Raw genomic sequence first — 19,051 nt, 5'->3', positions numbered from 1 at the left:
TTTACTGAGGTGATCATTGTTCTCTGCAGTCAACTTGAAGCAAATCTTTTGAACTTCATTTCTGGGAGTGCTGCTGGGGATAATTTTTCTGCACATCTGCAAAAGGCAAAACAATGACTTGCTCCAGTGAGGTGTGAAAGAACAGGAATGTTAGGGGCAAAAAAAGACAACGAAGAGTTATGTATCTTACCTTCTTTACAGTAGTTCAGCATATGAGCTGTTGATAATGAGTATGTTTCACCAAGCTTTCTCCCAGTTAGTGCATTGAAAGTGGTTTCAGGAGCATAGTGTTAATTCTGAACAAAGTCAACAGCAATGCACTAAGCCCAATTTTATGTTCCCCAAAGTTTTTTTGTTTTGCCAATAATTTCCCTGCATGTTATAACTCTAATCCATAACCAGAACCATCAAAGGCTAGTAAGGATCTTTTATGAATTCTTTCCTAGAATTTCTCATCACCAGACAGAGCAAGAAATCTTGTGGCAAAAACATCCCAACTCAGAAATGTCTTTTTCTGGAAGAAGATCTTTCTCAAGCCAGACTGTATATGAATTGTCAAGGCCTTATCTGAGGAGACTGTGAAAAAATACTAGATTATTACACTTTAATTTTTGTATTGCATCAGCCACGGACATACAAGTGTGGCTTGATTTGAAGAGTGAAATGTTTAATGAAAAAGTATTTCTAAAACCAAGTGTGTCTCTAGATCCCATGAGAGATTATTCAACACCAGTCTTGAATAATTCATTGAGTCATTTAGATAATATATGAATAGTAATAATCCTGCATTTGAATGAAGACATATTTCATGTTCTTTTATAGAAGACAGGTGCTGACTGAAGGAAACAGAACTTGATTGAATGTAGCCTCAGATTAAGCTATAGTTTCAATACCTCACCTTATTATCTACATTCATCCTTACTCAGTACAGATCCAGTGTGGAGGCAGAGACAGAACTTGTGGTCACCAAAAAGGTGAAAACACAATACTGACAGAGTGGGGCAGAAACCACATCACCTGGAGAGAATAATATTGGTGTAATATTCCGTAATAAGCAAGGGAAGTTGCTAGTACTTGCTTCAGAATAATGTTGGAGCATCTGAAATTCAGTGTATCAAACATAAAGCATTTGAGGAAAGAGAGGGGAAACACGGCCAAAGAGCAAACTACTATGCAGTTAATAGTATTCCGTACTTTTAATTTTATTCTTAGGCTTCAGATGTTCAGGCAAATGGCTTGTTCTGTTCCTTCACGATACATAATGAAAACAGAATAATAGATATGTGTTGCTGCCTTAAAACCTCAAAGGTGTGTTTTAAACTATCTAAAATGACTCTGTGTGTTAGTGCCTAGTTTTAATTTAAGACATTTGCAGAAGGTTATACTGTTTTCTCAATTATGCTCACTGACAGTGTTTAATTAGCATTGAAGTTGAGAGTACATTGTTTTGATCTGACCCTACGTGATGATAATTTGCAAAGAGCAAAGCACAAGCATTTTGGTCAAGATCTGTAGAAGACTGTGAATGCTTTCCTAGATGTTCATGGAGAGAAAATTCAACCCAGAAAAGGGAAATAAAAACCTAAGAATTTGGAACACCCTAGCATTCTTCCACAGTGGGGTGACTCTGCAAGCACCTCTACTCAGCAGCCCAGGTTAGCTAGCCAGAAGAATGGCTCCCAGCTGCATTTGGTCCTTGTGGAACAATGCAATGGCCCAGTAGCATTACCTGACAATTCACTCGTCTTTCAATATTGTCAGGCGGTTCACTGCACACATGGGAGTTTGTTGGTGCACCAGTAGTCCAGTATGTGCTTTTGGATTTGGATTTCCCCCAAACACCTTCTCCAACACAGAACGGGAGGTTGACAGGAAATAGCTGTTTACTCAGACCTGCTGGTTTACTCACTTCATCATCTTATCCTACCAGTGCACAGGTCTTTCCAAAGTGTATTTCACAGGGTTTTCAATTGGTGTGGTTTAAATATGCCAAATAATGAGCTGCTATCACACACCTATGAGAGGGATGGACAGGGAAAATCATTGCATCTAAATCTTGTTTTAACTGAAGTACCAAAGCCAAGATTAAATAACGGTTTCAGAGATTCCCTTCTGCTGCTTCTATATGGAAGGTGTATATGGATCAGTATTTGACCTGTCACAGACATGTCTCATTTTACTTAGTGAAAAGACAAGTCAGAGTCTGTCTTAGAGTGTTTGAAAGGTGTTTTTCTTCAGTGGAATTTTCTGCACTGTATGCTGCATCTATTGCTGTACTATGTAATCCAGAGGAAATCAAGGCATCCCTACCCGTTGGTCTAAAATGATGGTAATTCTGATTTCAATTAGTCTAAAAGTAATAAAGCAAATGCACAAAATTAACTTCTAAAGGTCCACGTGGATAAATAGCATCTCTGAGCTTGTTGAGTGTAGGTTGGAGCAGGTCACTCTGTAGGATTAAAGGAGATTGCCAGCCAGTCTCCTCAAAAGAGCCATTGAGATTGATGTGTCATTCTCCTCCGCTATCTCTCCCAAGTGTGTAAGGTCGCAGAGTCACAGCACAAGAAAGGATGATCCCCTTGTTCAAACTTTGTGCTGAGCTCAGGAGCTGCAAGATTTCAGCAAGTAGAAGAGATGAGTGTTGCACACACCTTCCCTCAGCCCTTTGTGCTTGGGTTTGCTTCTCAGCAGCACACATCACAATTGTGTAGTTCTTGCTCTTTTGCCTGCCTTAAAGCTCACCTTTAACCATGCTCTCTGCCTTGCTACAGGGACTCTGCTGTTTCCAACAATAAGACTCCACATAATAGCTCCATTAGCCACATTGAATCTGTCCTTCAGCAGCTCGACGAGGCCCAGGTACAGATGGAAGAGCTCTTCCATGAGAGGAAGATTAAGCTAGATATTTTCCTTCAGCTCCGGATTTTTGAACAGTACACCATTGAGGTAAGAGCTAGATGCATGACCTGAGAAAGGTAGTCCTGTGGAGGAGTATATGTAACCATACTCCATTAGGATACATCTGGAGCTATTTGATTGTGCTCAGCTGTCCAGTGAAGAAGAGAGTCACAAGCAGGCTTTAAATTTGGCATGTTGAAGCTAAAAATATGCTTTAGGATATACTGCTAGAATGCGCTGAAATAGATCTGTGTCTGCTTAGCTGACTGTGCTGAGAATCTGCCTGTTTTGCAGAGAAGCTTTATAAGATTCTCCTGTTATAAATCTTTATTTATAGTAGTCACTCAAGGATTTGAAAGTTCTGTATCACTTATTAGTGAGGTTTGTCTCTTCAGAAACAAACATAGAAGCATATGAACAGATACATACTTGGTTTTAAACTATTGAGTGAAAAAACATGTTATGCATGAAAGGAAAGTATATTTAAAAGATGGGCTTTTTAAGCATCAGAGTGGATTTATATAAGAAGGAAAAGAAAAAAATGGGAAAGTTAAAGTATATTTTTATGTCCTCGTGCAAAGTCAATCAGTTCTGTTTTAAAATCAAAGCACTGGATGGAAAACTCATCAAAACATTATTAATTGAGGTATTATTGGACAAAGAAACTTTAAAAGACTCCAGCCAATCTCATTAATTACTTGCTGTAATTCTGATAGCACTTGATGCAAAAAGAACAGCATGTAACTTGTACACAATATCCATGAAAGCCACGTGTCCCTTCTAATGTCCCTTCTGGGATGTGTTCCTCCTACTGTATCTCACTGGTGCTTTTTCAGTTCATGGAGAACCTTTAAGTGTTTTATGATGATTCCTGAAGGTATTGTTTGTAAATCTGTTGGTAATCTCAAGGTGAGTACTGGTAATTAATGGGAGCGCTAGAATGCTGTGTTATACTTTGTGTTTATTTTATGACATGGCATGATGAATTGTAGTGGAATGAAAGGCTGGAAACAGAGGTTTTTAGGTGTCTTGATCTATAATTGTATACCAGAGATAGAAATCAGTGAGAAGTATCTGATCTTTCCTGTTGTGACTGCATAGTTGGGTATTGTACTGTAGTCTGTCCTACAGAGCTTGCTATTTATGTAAATTAGAATAGTTTCATTTTACAGTTATATACAGCCTCCTTGATATTGAAAGACAGTATTCTTTATGAGTATGTATGTGTAAGTATAAATGTATGCACGTATTTCATGTCAGATAACGTACTTTGCCTTAAGAATACTACATTCAAAATTCAGGAGCCTGCAGAAGCTGTGGTATCTCCTATGTTTAAAAAGAAGATACTTTGATGCATATACTTTTACATACCTATAAATGGCACCCATGTTTTCATAAATGAAGCAAAAAAACCCAACCAAACAAACAAACAAAAAAAAACCCCCAAAAAAGTCTTTGCTTCTGGAGCACCCAAACATGTCTGTAGGCAGAATATGGTGAACCCATGTGAGTCATTCATTAAGATCGCAGCCTGTTTCTAGGTCTGAATCTAGAATTAAGCTGATCTAAGTACAGCTCTGAAGGAAAAACCAAACCAAAACAATACTGTTTTCAAATTCTTTTTCTTTGTACATAGTCTTTCAATCAAAGCTCTTGAAGGCTGTTACCACCATGGATTGCTTTACTGATGGGGCAACCAAGGCATCACAACATGATGTGGCTTACCCCCGCCCCCTCCATACATGGTGTCAGAGATGGGAACACGACGTGGATCCTTCTGTTTTGTTTCTGCATGAATCCTACTTCTGTGTATTCTCAGACATATTTGGAGTGGCTGTGATACATTAAGATATTTAAAATTGGAAATGTGCTTCAGAGTCTTCTAAAATCAGATTAACTAGAAAGGATTTTAAAGAAAATTACTACTTAGTTGTCACTGTAGATTTGCTATTTTTTATCATAAGAACATCTGAATTCCCTCTGCAAGAGTAATATTACAAGGAAATCTGAGAACATGTTTCACAGGGAGTCTACGGGCAGATGATTTTATTTAGAAAGCTCCCTCTTCCTAAAAAATATTTTTTATTTTAGAATAATTATGACATTTAATTTATAACTGAACACAATGAAAAATATATCCAGGTCAGTGTCTTAAATTTTATAAGTATGTTTAGTTCTTAAACAAGAAAAACAGTTTCATGGATAATAAAAAGAAAAGCAAGTTGAAATAAATATTAAATGGCACATATCTGCTATGCATTTCAAACAACAGCTGAATTGGCTTAAATTGACACCATAATGATCCTTAGAAAGTAGCTTGCAGTCAGTTGCTTCAGCTGTATAATAAATATTCCAAGTCAGTAGGAAACTATTATCAGAATTAACAGAATTACCTCATGCCATGTTGAAAAGCATATCACCATAATTAAAAAGCATTTGGTATTTCTGATGGTTGACTGTTCCAACCTTTTAAGGGAAAAAGACAGATTTAAAACAAGAAATTAAGTAATACTTTTTTTCTGCTAAAGGCAAGTACCTTGAGCTATGACTGGAAATGTTTTAGGTTTTAATTTGCCATAATATCCTAGATCCCACATAGATTAAGAATAGTGAAATAATGTGTTTCGGTATGATTGTCAAATTAATTTCTCCTTTTCTAGGCTAGATAAGTCCCCTTCTATCTGTCCAAAGCACAGTGCCATATTCAACACATCCCTAATGAAACCCCTCTACCTGCTGTAGCCATGTTAATCTCTCTCCTTCCCACACTCACACAAACCATCTGTAAAAAGTGGGCCCTCCACCTCCCGGATTTGAACACCTTTGTCCTCTTTGTTGCTTCTGTTTTGTCAAGCATTGAGTTTCCCATTTTTCCCCCTCAGGTCTGTGTTCTCACCTCACAGGTTCTTGTGCTCCAGGGAATCCCATATGATGAGAACCATTCCCTGGGAACTCTGATGAGAGGAAAAACTTGCATCTCTCTAGTGGAAGCAAGGAGGATGCAGCTGTGGGAGCCCATCTGCTTCCAACAGCCTTAGGGAAGGCTGTGCATTAGAGCTCAGTCTAGAGAATAGTTACATCTTGTGTTGTCTCTCTCCACCCAGTTTTGATACTAAACATTTTTGGTTCTGTTAATTTTGCCTACTATCTTCTCTCTCTCTCATTTCTAATTAATAATGCAAACAAAAAGTTATTAGGAATTTTTCAAACTCACAAATGAGACTGGAGTGATTGGCCTTTAGTTTTATTTAGAAAGTATCTAACTGCCATTTGTTCCTTGGAAACTTTCCTGTTTTTACTGTTCTCCCCAGATATTGAAATCCATGCTATAGATCACATAACCCTTTCCTTTGGCACTCCTTCCTAAATTTGCACTGTACTCGTCTGTTTGGTAGCCCTCTTGGTTTTTGAGCTTTTCTGTAGCCCTCTCTTCTTGACAGAGCTTTGGAGTCCAGACAAACTTCTAACTTAATGATTACTGCACGAGCAACCCTTACTTCCATCTATTTAGGCATCATTGGACCTTGTGTTGTACTTCAGTGAAATCCGACAACTATTGTTGCATTTTGTCTTCAGGAAAAGTATTTTGCATAAAGAGAAGCCGCCTGCCTATTTTTTTTTTGCAGGACAGACCAGCTGCATTCATTTAGGTCTTCTAAGGACTTCTAAGCCGCACAGGCAGCTTTTGTGTTGTGCTTGAGTAAAGGCAGGTTTGGCAGATATAAATTTGGATACGAACCCACAGGCACATAGCATGTGCTGCCTGTTCTTTCTTGCCTTAATCTCATTATATTGACTGATATTTACACTGTGGATTCTTGGGGTAAATTATGAAATCCAAACTATGACAACACCTGGAAACAGACATAACAGAAACATGATAGCGCCTAGCTATCCCTATGGGAGGCTGTTGTGCCTTAGGTTTTAACACCATAAAATGACAACCCATTTTTTATTTAGGAAACATGTCTAGCTTTGATGCCTGATATGTTTTATTCTTTTACCAAGTCATTGCGCATTTCAAGGCAAGATGGGATCATTAGGGTTATATGGTTGGTCTTTCTACATGATACAGACTTCAGCTGAATTTGTGCAGCCAACCAAATAACTCTGGAGATTTCATGCAATGTGGATGTGGTAGCTGATCCACTATGAGGAAATAGGGAGTAAGACTCAAGAGATGATAGCTGGCAGACATTAGTGGCCGTGCTGGCACTACACTGAGGACGTTATACATATGAAGCACAGTCTTATTCCAGTTACATCCTCAGTAAAATCAGTCAAGTAGATGTTGTCCTTTGCTTCAGAAATAGTCATTTAAAAGCTTACTAACCATTATTTGGAATAGTTAGTAAAAATGCTGAGTAAATGTGTATGAAATGAGAGGTAAAATGCACTTAGTTTGCAACCCCTAACAAAATTACTGCCATCTTGAGCTTTCTGCATATTTTTTTCTTTATACCTTTCGTAGAGAGATGACCAAATTCACCTGTAGGCCTCTCTGTAACCCTGTGACTGAGAAGAGAAATGATCTCAGCCAATATCTGTCTGATGACAGTTGTTGGTTACCTCCAACAAAACTTCCCTCTCTCTTTCCCAAAGCTGCTCAACTTTGCTTCTGTGTGTTGTTTTGTTTCCTGCAATGCATATGGATCTGTGTAATGCTGGACTGGGGCACTGATGTCTTAGGGCAACGTGATTCCTAGGCCAAGACATAGTCGAGGAAGGGAATATGAGTGTTCCTACTGTACAACATAAATTTGATCTTGTATGCGGTTTGTTATCTTTCATAAAGCTCCATGATCACTAAAATCTTCACCTGCTGGATATCTAATTTTCCACCATTCAATCTCCTTGGCTCCATTTCACATGCTAATTAAATTTTTCAGCTTTGATTTCACTTGCTGGCTCTTCTGGCTGCTCTCATCCATCCCTGAGCATGAGTTTAGAAGGGAACAGGAGCCAGCTTTCAAAGTAGTTTACTTCACTGTTATTTACAACTCACTTGAGCTTCCCATTCCAAGTTTATCACATTAGCAAAGTCTTTCAAGTGAATTAGTTGCCAGAGTGATGGTACAAGATGTTTTATAGCCTCTCACTGACTTATAGCTGACACTCAAATATGAGCTTCTTTATTAGAAATAAGAGTTACAGAGATCTTGAGATACATTTTAAAGAAAGAGAACGGTAAGAAAAATTCGAGCTGCTTCTGTTCATAAGCTGGAATCCTATCATGTCTCATGCTTAGCGAGCTTTTGTATTTCTTTTCCATATATACCTAGTTTTGAAACTACACGTCATTTTAAGGAAAGGCAAGCACTAAGCTGTCCTGGTCAGCCTGTCTTTTGGAGCTGAAATTCCATTGTTTCTCTTGACATTTTGGGGATTCAGGAGCCAAAAGCACTGGAGCAGAATCATCACTGTGACAGCATTTTCACACTTCAGTGGACCAGGTGCCCGCTAAGCCAGTGTGGCATCTCTGCCTGTTGTCAAAAAATGGGTGACAGTATTGTCATACTGCACAGCATCAGCCGAAACCGAGGCCTGAGAAGGAGAAACAGCAAGCTTCCTGCTTATGTGATCTGTAGAAGTGACAGTTTCATTCACCCTTTCCTACCTACATCTCCTGTACCATATACCTTCAGTATTAGTCTGCTCATAGATCCACTTATACTGTCACATCCAGTCCTCTGTTCTTCCAGCTTGCTCTGAATGCTGAAGCAGAGCCAAGTGCTGTTGCCGGTGCCCAGTGTCTAGTATGTGCCTTAGAGATCTAGTCTCCCTTGCTCCATTATAATCCCTTTCTTTCTGCACTCACAGACTCTTCCCTCAGCATCCAGGAGCCAGAATTACCTTTTTTGATTTCCTTCCTGGGTCATATCTGACCTCTTATCTCATCCATTCTCACTCTCTGTTCATCTCAGCTATATGACTGCCACTTTCTTTTCTCTTGAACTAAGGTAGATATTCTCTTTTCTTGATTCTGAGCTCTGTACAGGTCTCCCCTGTGCCTGTGTGACTGTTCTTCCTGTCCTGCCTCATCCCCATTCTCTTCCCACTTTTCTCACCTTTGCTTCTCCTCCTACTTGCACCATCATTTCTCTTGCAACCTGCCTCCTACATTTGCTTGTTCTTCCCAAGAGCCTTTACTCTTTTTCAGATCTCTCTATAAGCCCACTCTCTTTGTGTTGATAGCTTCTGCTCCCAAGATAGAACTTTCTTTCCCTCCTCCTCATATGCCCTTCCTCAGCCCATACTTCAAGATATCAGCTCCTGTGTGATTCATTCACCATATAACATTTATTTTCTTTTGCTTGATTCCTCATTTTCTCTCTCCATCTCCTTCAATTGGCAAACAAAATTTTCTGGTTGGCATTAAACAAGATGACTTGAGTCGAGCAGTATTCGAGGCTCAGCAGCACAATTTTGTAGAAAATCTCAGCAGCATCAAAAAAAGATAGTTAGGATTTAGATACGAAATTGTTGCAGATGTACCGTTGCCTGCACAACAGCTGCTGCAGCTCAGGTAGGCTCTTTGGCCTAAATCACAAGCAGGCTGCAAGGTAGGCATGAGATGGCTGGACTGCTACAGTTGTTATTATTACTGCTATTACTTTTCATCTCTGTACCTCTTCTCTATACATCCTCTCTTTCTCCAGGATTGAAGATGAACATGTCTCTCTCCCTTTGGTCATGTTATCTGCTGATGTTGCAACATGATAAATCCAGGAAGCAGCACATGCAGCAGTACTGCAGCAGTGGGAATTTGGGTATATTAAGTTGCTGCTTCAGGAGGATTCCTGCCCAAAGAATATGTGGTCTAGACTGTGGTTGCTGTGTCTGCATGGAAAAACAGACCTGGCTGACATAGTCTGTATATCTGTTATAGCCTTGTGATAGTAACATGGAGCTCAGCACAAAGTCAGTGTTTGCTCTCTTGCTGAAGTTAACCCTTACATTGCCTCTACTGCTCTGGTGATGATAGAATCATAGCATCATAGAATAGTAAGGGTTGGAAAGGACCTTAAGATCATCTAGTTCCAACCCCCCTGACATGGGCAGGGACACCTTGCACTAAACCATGTGGTCCAAGGCTCTGTCCAACCTGGCCTTGAACACTGCCAGGGATAAATAAATGATATCTCAGGTGTCTCATTTAATTCTAGAATGGGTTTATTACTAGCATTAGTTCCCCTCCTATTATGATGGCAGTAGGAGCATCTCTTTCAGATAGAGTGAGGAAATGTGCTTTCTAGGCTCACTGTCAATCAACAGCTTCCTCATCTTTCTCTTTCATTGGCACTTTGGGGTCACTTGACCTGCCTTTAGTAATAGGGAGCTGTTTCTGGGACACCAACCTTATATGACCTGCAAGGAAGGAGCATGGCTCCTTCTAAGGAGTCACCTGGCATGTGGCTGACAATGAGGCATGTGTGTAGCTTTCGTTGGAACAGTGTGGGCACCTGGGGATAAGTCTGCTGTTTTTACTAACGTAGACCTGCGCACTGCTGCTGTTGCTGCTCTCATGACCCTTCTGCTTTGGTACAATATCTCTCTCAAGCCACAGCAGAACAGAACAGAGCTCAGGGCTTGTCCTGCAGCAAGGTTTCTCTTCTCTCAGGGCATGTGAGGGATGCTAAGATCTCTTTAGAATCACAAACATTGGGAAGTAAAGTGCATAAACATAAGAAATGCTGTCAGTTCTTCCCACCAAAAATCTAGCAGATGAACTGAGTAAGCTCTGGATAACTCTAAGAAGTTATTCTTCTGGGTCAAAAGGGAATTAAACAAGTTCATGGCCAAGTGAGCCTCATTTATGAAACAATTCCTGACATGGGCCCAGTGCTATTGGCTCTCACCTCAGCTTAGGAGATAGGACACTTTTGTCTGATGTAGTCCAAGTTTCACCATAGATGTCAGTGCCTGACCAATCTGTGAAACCACCCAAAGTCCTTTTTTAGACTGGAAAAATACACCTCTGTAGTTAACAGAGCTGCCTAATTACAGCTTCTTCCTGAAGAAACATGAATCATTTTCCCTATACCCAGGTCAAAACAGTTAGGGACTCAGATTCAGACTCTGGGACCATTTCCAAATGGTCCAGTTTGAGGTACGGAAAATGCTAGGATTTTGAGGCATTGGCTGTACAGACAGTAAAGGAAATGTCTTAATGAGATGTGCAAAGCAGCATTGTCTCTGGGATAGGGCACCAGATTGGGATTCAGGAAACCTGGGGGTTTATCACAGCTCTGCTATTGCTTCTTTGCCTTAGTGTGCTTTGGAGTCCCTTCTAGCCATCTGTTTGTCTCAGTTACTCAGAGAAATGTACCCAACCTTCCTGCACACACTTTGCTTGAGAGATTTGGTGATGTTCCACCTCTCACTGTGCCTGACTCCTTCTCTTCCCCTAACCCAGCACTTGAGATGATCGTTACACTTTTATCAGCCCTCACTCAGAGGCAACTTCCTTCCTTCCTTCTCCCCTCTGTTGATGGCTGTGCATCTGGCCCCAGCAGAGCTGGCACTGGGCTAACAAGCCCCACTGGACTTGTTCAACTGTCCAGAGCCACTCGGGTGCAGTCTTAGCCCCTGTTTCCAGTCCCACCATGGGCTGGCCTTGCATCCTGTGTTGTTTATCAGCTCCTGGCCCAGCTGCCTGTACTGTCCTTTCCTCTTTAATTGGAACCATTGATTTCAACTAGGGAGTGTTGATAATGGAGCATAAACCCTTCAGTGCCTTGCAGTGGGCTAATAGGACAGATAGATATTAAGGTGCAGCTCATCCTGTGTGGCGATACTGGTGAAAGCTGGTTGCTAACACAAGCGTGAGGAGCGCTGGTTGCCTGGGAGGCAGTCCTCTTGAGTGTTTGTAGATGCCTCTCTGCTTACAGACCTGTCTTGGACACTCAGGCCTAAGGGGCAAAAAGCAGCAGTCAAGAACAACCATTTCCCTATGCTCAAATGGAAATGATTGTAGATTTAACGATACAAGCAATGCTGATCAGTGTCCTTTCCACAACCAAGTGGAAAAGTTACTGAGATAAACAGCACCACAGCAGATTTACCCACGCAGTTTGTGGAAGTGCTGTATCTCGGCACACTTCTGAGAACACTTGTTGATCCCTTCATATGTCCACCATCGACTCCCCTGAAAGTTCAACACTCCCAAAGATTTGCATTTTCCCGTCCTGGAGTTGATGTCCATAGACGTAAACAGGATGAAGAGATTTTGTTTTGATTGAAAACCCCCAATTGTAGCATCATGGCTGTCAGAGCAAACTAATGGAGCACATTGTTTGATTGTTTTAATCTTTTCCATTTGTGTTGCTTGCAAATGCTTTCAGACATCTTCCTGAATGCACACGCATGAGAATGTTCACAGGAAATTTAGAAGTGCTTTCTGAACCCTTGGAAAATTTCAAATAAGTATGTTTAGCAGGCTTACAATCACTGCAATGAAATCAAACAGGCAGTATTCTTAATAACTCATAAGAATTAAATTTTTTCTGGTTCACTTATATCACATGCCTTCCCAAGAGCAGAAAGTGCTTTTCATTGAACTTTAAGTGTTATTGTCATGCCTGTAGGAGCCTGCACTTCATCTAAATTCATTCCGTTGTTTGTAGTTTGATACAAGGTCAAGAGTGCCTCAGTTCTGATTACTGTTAGCTGAGGATCTGTCTCTAAATGTAAATATGTCTAGTAAAACCCTTCTCCAGCATCTACTTTGACCATTTCTCCGTAACTGTTAAATCTGCCAGTAAGTCTTCACAGTCCAGGGACTCCAGCTATAATGTGTGAATGAGTCAGAGGCTGCTGGAATCAGGAATGGGGCCAAAGAGACTGTAGAGATAGCTATTATTTAAAGGTAATTGAGTGGAATGGGCGATGGAACAAGCTGAAGAAAAATAGAAGCCTCTCAGGATAGCCACGCTCTGCCTTTCATCCTGCAGCTGAGGTCCCAGGTTCTTGGTTGAGTAAATCTGCTTTTCTGCTTTTCTCTCAATAAAGATACTAAAAACTGTTGGGTTTTTTTTTACCTTCCAATGAAAAACTGTGCATTACCATCCATTCTAATGTCAAACCAGGGCAGAAGGGCTTAGAGCCAGTCCATTGGAGTTGCCTTCCTGTGCCTGCATTGGATATAATGTGTGTTTTCTGGAAAGCTAAACTGAACTGAAAATTTTGAATCTTGGCTGCTTCAGAAGTTGAGAATCTCACTGCCCACAGGCACTGAAGAGCACTTTTAGTGAGAAACAAAGGACTTTTCACTTCTTTATAGAATGCATAAGTGGGAATTTAGATAGCTATTTTTAGCTCTCCTCAATCTAGCTATGAGGAATTGACCTATAAATCAGAATTAAGGCATTTATTTAATAATTTTTAAATACTTAAAAAAAAAAAAAATATTCTGCACAGTTCTTTTCCCCTCACCCTGATCCATTGTCACTAGCACATTCCGTTTTTATTGTCTGGAGTAGCAGAATCTAGGTTGAGGTGAGACTGTGCTGTTTGGGTGGAGGGTAGGTCTGGCTTGAATCAAATAGGCAACACCAGAGAAGGACTTTGATACTCATTGGCTACTTGTGGGCTAAAATGTAGAATACAGAAGGTACCATAAATGGGCTGCTGAAATCATCAGACTATGCATTATAATCATGAAGCAGAGAAAGCAACAGAAGATTTTGCCTGTTCCCAGAAATTATTGGCAGGTTGTATTGGTCTTTGGTTAGAACCAAGTACCATTTGTGATTCTGCTGGTGATTCACCTAGCATTTGAGTATGATGTTTCTGTGCTGTAGAAGTCAATTATTTATATTCATTGCCCAGTGTAAAAGCTTTCAGGTCCACAGGAGAAAAAAGTTATACAGGGCCCGTTCTCAAGTCCACTGAAAACAACAGAAAGACTGTAAGTCCCAAAAGCATGGCATAGCACACATTGTACAACTGCAATCAAGGCTGTGGGGATTAACTCACAAATTCAAACTAAAATATTTAGTCTCGTGATGCATTTTCTGTGAACAATGGGTAGATACTGTTCACAATGCATTAGATCAATAATAATTTTGAAAATGTATTACTTATCTCTGGTTTAGGGCTTACTGGAAGCACCTAGGAAAGCTAAGGCCCAGCTAGAATTAAGTTTGGCAAGGGATGTAAAAGATAACAGGAAAGGATTCTATAGATACGTAGCAAATAAAAGACAGGCTAGGGACAATGTAGGCCCTCTCCAGAAGCTATCAGGAGAACTGGCTACCATGGATTTGGAGAAGGCTGAGGTTCTTAATGACTTCTTTGCCTCAGTCTTCACCAGCAAATGCTCTGACCACACAACCCAAGTCTTGGAAAGCAAATGCAGGGACTGTGAGAACGAAGACCTTAGGCCCACTGTAGGAGAGGATCAGGTTCGAGACCATCTTAAGAACCTGAACGTGCACAAGTCCATGGGACGTGATGAAATCCATCCACGGGTCCTGAAGGAGCTGGCGAATGAAGTTGCTAAGCCACTGTCCATCATATTCGAAAAATCCTGGCAGTCAGGTGAAGTTCCCGATGACTGGAAGAAGGGTAATATAACCCCCATTTTCAAGAAGGGGAAGGTGGAAGACCCGGGGAACTACAGACCAGTCAGTCTCACCTCTGTGCCTGGCAAAATCTTGGAACAGTTTCTCCTGGAAAACATGCTAAGGCACATGAAAAACAATGAGGTGGTTGGTGACAGCCAACATGGCTTCACTAAGGAGAAATCCTGCCTGACCAATTTGGTGGCCTTCTATGATGGAGCCACGGAATTGATGGACAGCGGCAGAGCAGTTGATGTCATCTACCTGGACTTGTGCAAAGCATTCGACACTGTCCCACATGACATCCTTGTCTCTAAATTGGAGAGACATCAATTTGATAGATGGACCACTCGGTGGATAAAAAACTGGCTCGATGGCCGCACGCAAAGAGTTGTGGTAAATGGCTCGATGTCCAGTTGGAAACCTGTAACGAGTGGTGTCCCTCAGGGATCGGTGTTGGGACCGGTCCTGTTCAACATCTTTGTCGGCGACATGGCCAGTGGGATTGAGTGCGCCCTCAGCAAGTTTGCCGATGACACCAAGCTGTGTGGTTCGGTTGATACGCTGGAGGGAAGGGATGCCATCCAGAGGGACCTTGACACGCTTGTGAGGTGGGCCGATGCCAACCTTATGAAGTTTAACCAAGCCAAGTGCAAGGTCCTACACCTGGGTCGGGGCAACCCCAGGCACTGCTACAGGCTGGGCAGAGAAGAGATTCAGAGCAGCCCTGCAGAAAAGGACTTGGGGGTGTTGGTTGACGAAAAGCTTAACATGAGCCGGCAGTGTGCGCTTGCAGCCCAGAAAGCCAACCGTATCCTGGGCTGCATCAAAAGAAGCGTGACCAGCAGGTCGAAGGAGGTGATCCTGCCCCTCTACTCTGCTCTTGTGAGACCCCACTTGGAGTACTGCGTACAGTTCTGGTGTCCTCAACATAAAAAGGACATGGAGCTGTTGGAGCGAGTCCAGAGGAGGGCCACGAGGATGATAAGAGGGCTGGAGCACCTCCCATATGAAGACAGGCTGAGAAAGTTGGGGCTGTTCAGCCTGGAGAAGAGAAGGCTGCGTGGTGACCTCATAGCAGCCTTCCAGTATCTGAAGGGGGTCTACAAGGATGCTGGGGAGGGACTCTTCCTTAGGGACTGTAGTGGTAGGACAAGGGGTAATGGGTTCAAACTTCAACAGAGGAAGTTTAGATTAGATATAAGGAAGAAGTTCTTTACAGTGAGGGTGGTGAAGCACTGGAATGGGTTGCCCAGGGAGGTTGTGGATGCTCCATCCCTGGCGGTGTTCAAGGCCAGGTTGGACAGAGCCTTGAGCCACGTGGTTTAGGGCAAGGTGTCCCTGCCCATGGCAGGGGGGTTGGAACTAGATGATCTTAAGGTCCTTTCCAACCCTTACGATTCTATGATTCTATGATTCTATGATTCTTATAATTTCAGTTCTATGAAGCTCGAATAAATAATATTTCCATCTTTAATATGTAATGTACAGTGTGTTGCAAAATGTTTTTGGAAGCAGATCATTTTGGGATTATGTGGTCACAGGTGATACAAATTGTTTTTCAGTTCCGTAAGCATTAATTCATTTAAATTTAAATTTATTCAGAAACACTATCTCTACAATCCACGTAAATATAGTGGGTCTTCTTTTACAGTGCCTTTTGGAATATGTAAGGGAAAAAGAAGGTGTCAGATTTCTTGTTGGACTGATTAGCTTTTCATGGATCCTCACCTAAGCAATATCTTAAGCATGACCATTAAGTGAGCAGGATCGAGAGAATAGTGAGACTGTGGTTTGGATGTTTCTGGATCAGAGTCAAAATGTGAAATACTTTTGTGATCCAAACGCAGTTTGAGAGTAAGATTTTTTTCATTAATCTTGAATAAATATAGCGTCTGTCTTCTGCCCATAAAGGTTACAGCAGAGTTAGATGCCTGGAATGAAGATCTGCTGAGACAAATGAATGATTTCAATACTGAAGATCTCACTCTGGCTGAGCAGCGTTTGCAGCGTCACACTGAGCGGAAGTTGGCCATGAACAACATGACCTTTGAAGTCATCCAGCAAGGGCAAGATTTACACCAGTACATCATGGAGGTCCAGGCTTCAGGTGAGCAGAACAATTTGAACTCTGTTTTACATAAGAAAAAAACAAAGCCCAATAAACCTCCAAAACACATATCAAGTGCTCCAATATATACCAAATACGTGGGCTTTTAACATAAGTGAAGTACCAGCAATACTTGTCTCTCCACTCCCAACTCCCAGAACCGTTCCACAAGTTTTGGAATTCTTCGATCCACGATTATATGTCAAAAATTGCTGTTTCTTTGACACTGAAACTCAGTGAGGAAATAAAGCTGACTTTCAAGTTTCATTCACAAAGTTTCACAGCTGCAGGATGGAGTTTGTGATCATTTCCACAGTTCATGGAGAGGAGAGGGCAAGACAAGTTACACTGGTGGGTCCTTGTCCTTGCACAGCTCAGAAACAAGCACTGCAGAAAATCATGAGTTACAGGTACATAAGCTGGCCAGTTAGACCTCTGGTCTGAATGAAGTCTAGTCATTCTAGACTCTTAAGCTTGTTAACCTTTATGCAACTAGATGCTGCTGAGAGGCAAACTGTCCTGGGTTCATTCTCCACAGACTTGAATACCTTTTCCCTGGGCCACATTTAAGGGTGCAGGTATGCCCAAGGTGGAGAGAGGGGAGTGCGGGGAGAAAGAAGCTAGTTATCCAAGAGCCCTCTGGGGAAGAATCCAAATACGAGAGCCTTGAAACCAGTCAAGAAATGGAACTCTTGTTTCCAGCCAGGTCTCATTGGAATTATTTTGTATAAAGAGGGAACATGATAAACCGTACTGGAATTTTCCTTTCTGTGCGTACTTGAAAGTTGAAGGTAGCAACTTGGATGTAAGAAAAGAGCACTTGGCATGTGCTCTTAAATGACAGACTTGATTCATGTTGTTAGGGAGTCTGATACTCTTACTCTGCTTCTCAGCAGTAGGATCTTATTTCTAAGGCATCCTATGAATCAGGATTTTTGTATCTTTGCATTTTGCATTTGGAAAAGGAATATCATAATTCAGTTTAATCACTGCATAAAGTCCAGAAGTGAATGTTACTTGTGAAGTGTTTTAACCTTCTTAAATATCTGGAAAGAGAGCAAAGCGAGAGCAATTCCTGTTCTTTCCCTCCTAATTTTCACTTTCAAAATAAAAAGGATTTTTATGGTTGTATTCTTTGGCAAATATTTTACCTCTAGGGCACCCACCTTTAAAAAAATCTCTGGCAGTATTCAGCCTATTTGGCAAGCTGCACTCAACAGACACTTAAGGACTGCTACAAGAACACGTAGTGAACTAGACAATCCAGTGCACTGTGTGAACCATGTGTGCAAGTTTCTCTGAGATCTCCCCACACTACACCTGGTCCTATGCCTCTGATTCCTTGTTTTCTGGGTAGAAAACTTGTCCTAATATATCAGATAAGATTCTTCCTGGTTTTTCTTCCCCCACTCCCCATCCTGGAAGAATCTTAGTAGGAATCCATGGCAGGTAAAGAAAATGATCCAGAACAGAGCACAGTCAGGAGTCTCAGTGACTGATTTTTAGGGTGGGAAGGGGAGTGGGGGGAAATCTGTGTTTGTCAAGAAGTTAGAAACAACAACTTTTAGATTGCAGACAAAAAATTAGCAACTAAATGAAATCACTTTTAAAATGCTTTTATAAGATTATCTAAGATCACTTTCTATGAAGCCTACACGATAAAACCCCATTGTTCCCAAAGGAAAGGAAGCAGGAGCCTCATGGGGATGTAGAGTAGCTGCAGTTAATCAAAGGTAGTGGTCATGTCTGCCATGCATGGAATGCTAAATGCTGGGAAAATGGCAAAATAAAGGAGAGAGATTGCTCTTGGGAGCCTACTGTTTCTTATTTCAATAAAGGACAGTTATACTTCATACAAAATTCATTTAATTTTATTCACTCTTCCTGAGTCCTATATCGTAGTTGTTCAGTGCATAAGTTAAGGAATGATTGTTCTTACTGCCAGAGCTGCAAACTTGCAGGGGTTCTGGGAAATCAGCTGCTTTTGCTGCTTCTTATTGTACAGTGGCACCACTGCTACAATCAAAACTCAGCTGTAGTCACAGAAGATAAAGTCAGGAAAAATATGGTTTTTCAGGGACATTCTACCTAACCAGCCATTCTTAATTGACCAAAAGTTTCTTCCCTTCTCTGTAATTCTCTTTGAGCTTTATTCTTTTCATCATGTCACACAGGAAGCTGGTTCGATTTGATCACTCTTGCATTTGGCTTGGAGATCTTTAAGCTAGTAAGTCTGTCAGAGAAAATTACATCTGGGTCTTTCCATGCATGATACCTTTTTCACTTGGAAATCTTGTGCAGGTAGAAAAACTCACCCATGATTTTTGCATGTCCCATGCAGGCTTGGAGCAGTGATTCTTACCAGGCTGGAAATACTTGTGAATATTGTCATGTTGGTATAATAAATCCAGTAGTCCTGGGATGCACCATATCAGACTCTCTGCCATTATCTGGGGCATCTGTGCAAGTCCAGTATTTC

At 41.2% G+C, this 19,051-nt stretch overlaps 1 protein-coding gene across 8 annotated transcripts in view; it reads left to right on the top strand.

The window, feature by feature from the left end:
• Positions 1-19,051, top strand: part of KALRN (kalirin RhoGEF kinase) — a 514,962-nt gene that overhangs the window by 319,030 nt on the left and 176,881 nt on the right. For all 8 annotated transcript variants that reach the window (XM_030485889.1, XM_030485890.1, XM_030485893.1 and 5 more), the window contains exons 14-15: positions 2,772-2,946; positions 16,377-16,572. In XM_030485889.1, coding sequence (XP_030341749.1) covers positions 2,772-2,946; positions 16,377-16,572 — 371 coding nt within the window. The remainder of the gene's footprint in view (positions 1-2,771; positions 2,947-16,376; positions 16,573-19,051) is intronic.

The sequence above is a fragment of the Strigops habroptila genome, chromosome 5 (genome assembly GCF_004027225.2).
Source record: "Strigops habroptila isolate Jane chromosome 5, bStrHab1.2.pri, whole genome shotgun sequence".
Taxonomy (NCBI): domain Eukaryota; kingdom Metazoa; phylum Chordata; class Aves; order Psittaciformes; family Psittacidae; genus Strigops; species Strigops habroptila.
Note: the sequence above shows the minus strand (reverse complement) of the source record. Positions and strands in the feature narration are given on the sequence as shown.